Consider the following 9,167-nt stretch of genomic DNA (forward strand, 5'->3'; position numbering starts at 1 on the left):
AAAATTTCTCTTTCGATTCAGTCCTGGATGTTAAGGCGTTTGAGCGTTTGCTGGGTCCCTGCATGGATATTATGAAGCGCAACATTGACGACTACGAGTCGCAGTTGGTGAAGATATTTGGCAGCAAAAACAATATCACCGATACACGATAAAAAGTCTGAACAACAACCAACAAAAACCACCATCAAGAAAGCTACAACAAACAGCAACTGCAACAGAAAAGCAACAACGGTCACTTGCAGGCTTATTTAGGATTTTATTTTGTATGTTTTTTCTTTCAAATTGAGCAATACAACAGACAACAAACAAACCAACAAACAAACAAGCAACAAACAAGGCACAAATACCAAACAAACAATACACACACAAGGACACAACAAATCATTTAAACTTAATCTTGAATATTTGATAATTGAAATTAATCTATAATACTAAAATAATGATGACGATGTTGATCATGAGAAGAAGCTTAGCAATGTTTCTTAAATCTAAAAAAATCTAAAACAAAAAAATAATGAAAAAAGCAAAAAGCAAGTTATTGTATTGTATGTATTTAGCAATTGTAATTTGTAATGTAATTAATTGGGCAAAAATGAATTCAAATGCAATCAGCAAACAAAAACTCTAAAAAAAAGTAAAAAACAAGAAAGAAAGGAAGATTGGCTCAACGGGAATGTTAAAAATTTACTAATTTAAGTTTTGTTTTATATGATATATCCTTTTTGTTATTCATTGATTTATTCATAGTTTGTTTCATTGGCTGCTAATTATACGATAAGCGAAAAAACAAAAGAAGCGAAAGCTATAATTAAATATATATCAAGTAAGAGCAAATTGAACCACACACATCAGCAAGCTAAGAGTTTCCAAACCCACACATATATCGGACAAAATACTTACACACAAATTAAAAACTAAAAACTGAAAGAGTAAAAAAGTAAAAAACTTGCATAATGAGAAATTAATTTAATATTGAATCTAACAAAAGAACAACACAACCAATCAATGTATGTACTAGTCTATACAGCTGGACAGGCACTTCAGCCAGCGAGTTAGGGAGGCGATTCAAGGATATCTGATTTTCAAATCCATTTCCCAAAAAAACACGATAACGAAAGCGATTCGGAGCGATCTCATGAGCAAGTGCTATAATATCAGTTCGGTTCTCGGAGAGGAGGAGGATGCGTTGGGATTTAATCGGAAATAGCAGAGGTAGAAGCTAAAGGCACAATCAATATGTTGCATGGGATCAACTTAGAAAACTTTGAGCAAAAACTAGGGAAAAAACAAAAAAACGAAATTTAGCAGAGAGAAAGGGCGGGAGACCTAGACAGAGTAGTAGAGAGAAAGTGAATGGGAAAGTTGTGTGTTTCAAACGCTTTAGATTGTTCTCCTTACGATGTGTATATTGGGTATGTCTTTTATTGTCGCGGGCCCTAGGGTATCTGGTTAGGTGAACCAATCAAAGCAATATCGACCTGAACGGAGATCGGCCTGGATGTGGATAAGATGTGTACTTAGTATATTCCCGTTTTTGTTGCTGTTCAATACCTGTACTACCCTATATCTACATCTATTTATATATATATATCTTAATATATATATCTATTTATATAACTGAATGAGCTTAAACTATGGTAAAGCCTAAAAACCTAATACCTAAACCGAATCCAACTACTTTGTATGTGAATGTGTAACCCCATTGTTTTGAACAAACTGCGTAACTAAACAAATCTTAGATGAATAATTATAATCAGTGAACATGCATATATAAATATATAAATAGGTATAATATTAAATTAAATCAATTCAACTGGCATACCAACAGTCAAGAGGTGTTCAAAGCTAAAAGAAACTACATATAATACAAGAAACGGAGAAAATATCATATATGTAATTACATATAATTGCTGCCCGACAGTTCGCACTGTCGGTGCGAAAAATAATAAAATTATAATATATACAAATATGTTTTTAATCTTAATTGGTGTCTAGTCTATGTTCAAGACTTTAAAGCAAACAAATTCTTGCAAATTTTCAAAACAAGAACATAAAAAGAGAAAGATAAACCTTAATATATATCGAACGAGTAATGATCTAGAAACTAATTAAGAACCAGAAAGTGCTGGCCATTTTCTTCCACATACCAACTACAACTACACACGCACACACCATACGCACACACACACACACAAAACACACTCAAGCCATACATAATAAAAGCTCAATAAAAAAAAAAAAATAAAAATAAATACGAGAACCTATAGAGTCCTTCAGAAATTATGAATTCTTAACGCGCAAATTTCAAACTTCACCGAAAAAAGAATAAATTTAAAGAAGAAAAAATAGTAAGAGCTATTCGTATTTTAACTGTTGTGTTGTAATTATGCATAAAGCGTATTAAATTATGTATGTGTAACAAGATATGAATAAAAACAAAAAAACAAAAAAAACAAATACAAACGAAAGAAATAAAAAAAATAAGAATGCATTAAGTATAAAATATTTGACACTGAATATTTGTAGACACTGAAAAAAAAACTTTATTTACATTAATCGCCGAAGAAGCTGCAACTACCAACAAAAAAAAATGCAAATCAAGTATATCCTGCTTTCGCCATATACATACAACCCTAATTTTAATTTTGTTTCGTTTACCGATGCCAAAATATTGATTTTAAATAACCTGCAGCTAAATGAATGGCATAGAAAGTTAATTTGTAAGACCGAAGCGATGATGATTATTAAGATATGGGAGAAATCAACTAACTTCATATTAAGATGTCCTTGTTATGTCGCAAACAATTTATGAAAATAAAAGCAAAAAAATGGAAACATGAAAAGCAAGCATGACGAATGATGAATATGTCGGCGCATTGAGACTGCGTGGCTGCGGATATATGTGTGTGTGTGTGTGTGTGCGAATACACATTTCGGGTATTTCACCAGAGTGATAGTATTGCATCAGCCTCTTGCGCTGTGAGTGTGTGGTTGCCAGGCAACCGTTGCTGGGATTTTGTCGCTTTACAAAGTACCGTTGTAGCGAGGCGACAGCGTTGTGTCGCTGTCGCCGATCGAGGTTTGGTAGTATGCACAGTTGGTAGACAGTTGGACGCCGGCAGTTGCGTACCAGAACTGGAACAGTGTGCAGGGCTGAAACTCGATGCGCCACAATGGAGAACAGCAACAACAATAACAACAACAACGGTCAGGACTTGACATCAGAAGTGGGATCTGGCCACCAGCCTTCAGCACTAGATGGACCATGGCGTGCCCTGATGGAGCTACAAAATAAAAATTTAATTGAACTAGTGAAAGCCATAAAAACAACTGTACCTGATGCAGGGCAGAACAAAACTGTGCAACTACCCAAATTCAACCCAGACAAATCAGGCGCCAACGCATCATCGTGGTGCACAACGGTGGAAGTGATTTTACAAGAAAACACGTTGAGAAGCAGTGCATTGGTTATGGCCTTGAGTTCGGCTTTAGAAGGAAGTGCTTCGCAATGGCTTTCGCAAGTGTGCTATGCTGAAATTACTTGGCCTGAGTTTAAAGAATTGTTTATACAACGCTTCGATACTATAGAAACACCAGCCGCTATGTTTCTTAATATGCTATCAAATCGACCGACTGATGGCGAGAGTCTGGCTGTTCATGCAAGTCGCATGGTTACCGAACTTACAACAAAATGGCGTCAAATGGATAACGAAGAGATTGCTGTGTCTGTGACCCTTGCGCTGCTGGCAAGCTTCGATCACCGATTGCAGCGTTTAAGTTTCACATCAAATGTTCGAACCAGAGTCGATCTACAGTCCGAATTAAAAGCATTCACTTTTATTAAAAGGAAAAGCGGCGCTATGGAGCATCAGGCTGAAACTTATTCTAAACGGCAAAAACAATCACCGATGGAGTGCCATTTCTGCGGAAAAGTGGGCCATAAAATGGCTGAATGCAGATTCAGGAAACAACAGAATCAATTCGCGACTGATAAAATCCAACATGGCAGGCATGATGTTCATCACCGTGGAAAATCAAATTTAACTTGCTACAAGTGCGGAGAATTGGGTCACATATCCACCCAATGTACAAAGAAGGAAGTCGATAGGAACAAGGCATTCAATCGGGAGAAGCGAGTGGAACAGTGCAGTATTGCAGTACCAAAGGGATGTCTGAACCATAGAGGCCAAATTTTCGAAATCACCTTCGATTCGGGATCGGAATGCTCGTTGATAAAAGAAAAGCTAAGTACCAAATTTTCTGGTAAAAGATTCAATAATATTGTTATGTTAAAAGGTATCGGCAGCAATGGAATATGTAGTACTGTACAAATATTAAGCAATGTAAAAATTGACGATTACTGTATTGAAATTTTGTTTCACGTTATAGGCGATGATGATATGCAGAACGACATTGTAATTGGCCGTGAGATATTAAATCAGGGTCTTGATATTGTCATTTCATCAAACCAATTTAGGATCTCAAAGACCAAAGTAGTTAATTTGTGTACCGGCAATGAGCCAGCCGATATTGATACTGAGCTTGAGGGACAAGATAAAATAAAACTACATTCACTGTTGGCAAAGTACTCAAATTCATTTATAACTGGGATCCCAAGTACTAAAGTCAGAATTGGCGAAATGAAAATTAGGTTGATTGATCCAACAAAAACCGTACAGAGAAGGCCATATCGTTTAAGTCCATGCGAGCGAGATTTGGTTAGGGACAAAATTAATGAACTGCTAAAATGCAATATAATTAGGCCAAGCTGCTCACCTTATGCAAGCCCTATATTGTTAGTGAAAAAAAAAATGGTACGGACAGACTTTGTGTTGACTTTAGAGAGCTGAATTCAAATACGGTCGCTGATAAATACCCTTTACCACTTATACAAGATCAAATCAATAGGCTTGGGGGAGTTAATTACTTTACATGTCTAGACATGGCCAGCGGATATTACCAAATTCCTTTACATTCAGATTCTATCGAGTACACGGCGTTTGTGACTCCGGATGGTCAATACGAGTTCCTGTCCATGCCATTTGGACTCAAAAACGCACCTTCTGTTTTTCAACGATTAGTAATACAGGCGCTAGGGGATCTAGCAAATTCCTTTGTCATCGTCTATATGGATGATATCATGATAGCCGCCTCAACAAAATGCGAGGCCCTAGAAAGATTACAGATCGTTCTAGATGTTTTGACAAAGGCTGGATTTTCATTCAATCTTACAAAGTGCTCATTCTTGAAAACATCGGTTCAATATTTGGGTTACAATATAAGTGCGGGTGAGATTCGTCCAAACCCACAGAAAGTTGTAGCGTTGACTGCTCTTCCGCCTCCACAGTCAGTCACTTCACTTAGACAATTCATTGGGCTAGCATCCTATTTCCGACAGTTTATTAAGGGATTTTCACAATTAATGAAACCGTTATATTTCTTAACTGCAGATAAAAACAAATTTATTTGGAAAACAGAGCATGAACAGATACGGAAAAAGGTTATTGCCACTCTTACCGACAAACCAGTCCTTGTTATTTTTGACCCTTCTTATCCAATCGAATTGCACACAGACGCCAGTTGCAGTGGGTACGGTGCAATTTTATTACACAAAATTAATAACAAACCCCAGGTAATAGAATACTATAGCAAAACTACTTCACCGGCAGAATCAAGATATCACTCGTACGAGTTGGAAACCTTAGCTGTCGTGAACGCCATTAAGCATTTTCGACATTATTTGCTGGGCAGGAACTTTTTAGTTTATACTGACTGCAACTCGCTTAAGGCGGCGAGAAATAAACGAGATTTAACCCCCAGAGCACAGCGTTGGTGGGGTTATTTGCAGCAATTCACATTCGATATTCAGTATAGAGAAGGGAAAAGGATGGCACACGTTGACTTTTTATCGAGAAATCCCCTTTCAAAAAAGTCTACTACAACCGCAAAAATAGTCGAAGAGAAAAGAGTAAATTTAGCTGAAATTTCAAGCAACTGGCTTATTGCTGAACAACGTAGAGATGTGGACATAGTCGAAATTGTTAAACATTTTAAAAACTCTTCTCTTCCTGAAGATATTGCGAAAACCTATGAATTAAGGGCAGAAGTTCTTCATCGAAAGATACAAAGAAATGGGAGAACACGTTGCTTACCAGTGGTGCCACGAGCTTTCAGATGGTCTGTCATAAATCAAGTGCATGAGTCCATAATGCATCTAGGTTTCGAAAAGACATTAGATAAAACTTACGATTTCTACTGGTTTGACAATATGTCAAAATACGTAAAAAAATTTGTCGACAACTGCATCACTTGCAAAATGTCAAAATCCACTTCAGGAAAAATACAGGCGGAATTACATCCAATACCAAAAGTCACTATTCCTTGGCACACTATCCACATCGATATCACAGGAAAATTAAGTGGCAAGAGTGATCAGAAGGAGTACGTTATTGTTCAGATAGACGCGTTTACCAAATATGTCTATCTTAGTCATAGTCTTAAATTAGACAGTGAGAGTTGTATAAGGGCCGTTCAATCTGCCGTTTCATTGTTTGGAGTACCAAACCGAATAATAGCTGACCAGGGAAGGTGTTTTACAGGCGCAAAGTTCAGTCAATTTTGTTCAGATCAAAAAATAAAATTGCATTTGATAGCCACTGGTGCAAGTCGAGCTAATGGCCAAGTGGAGCGAACTATGAGCACGTTGAAGAATATGTTAACGGCGGTTGAAACGGGAACACAATCTTGGCAGGATGCGTTGGGAGAGGTACAGTTGGCAATTAATTGTACAACCAATCGCACTACGAAAGCAAGTCCTTTAGAAATGTTATTGGGAAAGGTAGCACGCCCATTGGGATTACTTCCACCTAGTGATGTAGAAAATGTTATTGACTTGCCAAACGTAAGAGCGCAAGCTGCAAAGAATGTATTAGCCAGTGCAGCTTATGATAAAGAACGATTTGATAGAAATAAGGCAAAAATAAAAAGGCACAAAATTGGAGATTTCGTATTACTTAAGAGCGAAGAAAGACACCAGACCAAGCTAAGTCCAAAATTTAGGGGACCTTTTGAAATAGTAAAAGTTCTAGAAGGTGACAGGTACATTTTAAAGTCTTTAACTAGTAAAAGAAATTATAAATATGCACATGAGGATTTAAGAAAATTACCAGAGGGGCAAGTTCCCGAAGAGCTAAATGTGTACGATGATTATAATAATTTAGATGAAAGAAACGTAACCGCTACAGAAGAGAGTGAAAATGAAAATATTGAGAGTATTGAAGAAAAGAGTGAAAATGAAAATATTGAGAGTATTGAAGAAAAGAGTGAAGATGAAAATACTGAGAGTATTGAAGAAGAAAATGAAGTACACCAATAAGGGTGAAAAAGTTGTACTGCTGGCCAATGAAAATGGCAGAGTACTGAGTCCATAAAATATAATGCAAGCACAAGTGCAAAACATATTGTTTGTTTTGATCATGGCGTGTGGGGTATTTGATTATGCGACTATAGGAGTGAATAATGAAGAAGAATGGATTATATAAAAGAAGAAGTAAAACAAAGAAATGAAAAGAAAGAAAGAAAAAGTTGAATTGAATTGATAAAAAAAATTATAGTTATGGAACTGAATACTGTTTTGTGAAACAGTCAATACGATAATTTGTTTAAGTTAAGATAAGAAAATTGGATGAAACTATTTAATGTTCAGTCTAATAAAGTAAGGAAATTCGAATGCTGCTATTTTCTACACGAGGTCGTGTTAGAGTCAGGATGGCCGTGTCGGCGCATTGAGACTGCGTGGCTGCGGATATATGTGTGTGTGTGTGTGTGTGCGAATACACATTTCGGGTATTTCACCAGAGTGATAGTATTGCATCAGCCTCTTGCGCTGTGAGTGTGTGGTTGCCAGGCAACCGTTGCTGGGATTTTGTCGCTTTACAAAGTACCGTTGTAGCGAGGCGACAGCGTTGTGTCGCTGTCGCCGATCGAGGTTTGGTAGTATGCACAGTTGGTAGACAGTTGGACGCCGGCAGTTGCGTACCAGAACTGGAACAGTGTGCAGGGCTGAAACTCGATGCGCCACAATGGAGAACAGCAACAACAATAACAACAACAACGGTCAGGACTTGACAAATACAAGTTTAATAAATGCGATAAAACAAACGTGACTTTATTTTTTGAATGGAAGGGGCTGAAAACAAATTATTATAATAAATTATGAAAAATACTTCAGTCAACTTTATTCGAACCAAGTAGTATTAGTAGTTATACCGCTTAATAAGTGTTAAGCTTTAATTCTCCAACATTTAAAAGTTAAATATTTTTTTTTATCTATCTTCAATATTTTTAATTTAATCTTTAATCTATAAATCTTTTTTTATTAAATAACAGCTAAAGGTTACTAAATACTAAACGAATCAGTTTTTTTGCTTACTAATATGGGAGTACTTCGATTAAAATTCGATTTTAGATGGATAATATAAAATGGGTCCTTCGGGATAGTGTCTAGTCTACCACATATTAAAAACACAAATTTTTTATTCTCAATAAAAGTCAGAAGAAACTTTAAGAAACACAAGCGTTTGGAAGAAGACGGAATGAAAATTCCAACTCGAATGTTACAAGAATTTTCTTTTTATACCCTTGCAGAGGGTATTGCAATTTTGGTCAAAAGTGTGCAACGCAGTGAAGGAGACATCTCCGACCCTATAAAGTATATATATTCTTGATCAGGATCACCTCCTGAGTTGATATGAGCATGTCCGTCTGTCCGTCTGTTCGTCTGTCTGTCGGTTTCTACGCAAACTAGTCTCTCAGTTTTGGAGCTATCGAAATGAAACTTCGCACACACCCTTCTTTCCTTTGCAGGTAGTATATAAGTCGGAACGGCCGGGATCGGTCGACTCTATCCTATAGCTGCCATATAACTGATTGATCGGAAATGCCATAACTTTTGTTTTTTAAGTTAGAGGGTTGGGACTTTCCACACATGTTATATTTGACCAAAATATCTTGTGTACAAAATTTCATAAGGATCGGCCGACTATATCCTATAGCTGTCATAGAACGATCGAAATTGGCATAACTTTTTGTTTTTTAAGTTAGAAAGATGGGATTTGGTACAGATTCTATTTTGGGAAAAATAATTCAATATGCCAAATTTCATAAGA

The 9,167-nt window shown here is 36.6% G+C and overlaps 1 protein-coding gene across 1 annotated transcript in view; it reads left to right on the plus strand.

Moving 5' to 3' along the window:
• LOC6496565 (cAMP-dependent protein kinase type II regulatory subunit) overlaps positions 1-8,160 on the plus strand; it is a 40,473-nt gene extending 32,313 nt beyond the window's left edge. Inside the window, exon 10 of the mRNA XM_001961128.4 lies at positions 22-8,160. Coding sequence (XP_001961164.1) covers positions 22-152 — 131 coding nt within the window. The 3' untranslated portion in view covers positions 153-8,160. The remainder of the gene's footprint in view (positions 1-21) is intronic.
• Positions 8,161-9,167: the final 1,007 nt, after the last annotated feature.

Source organism: Drosophila ananassae, chromosome 3L (assembly GCF_017639315.1).
Source record: "Drosophila ananassae strain 14024-0371.13 chromosome 3L, ASM1763931v2, whole genome shotgun sequence".
Classification (NCBI taxonomy): Eukaryota; Metazoa; Arthropoda; class Insecta; order Diptera; family Drosophilidae; genus Drosophila; species Drosophila ananassae.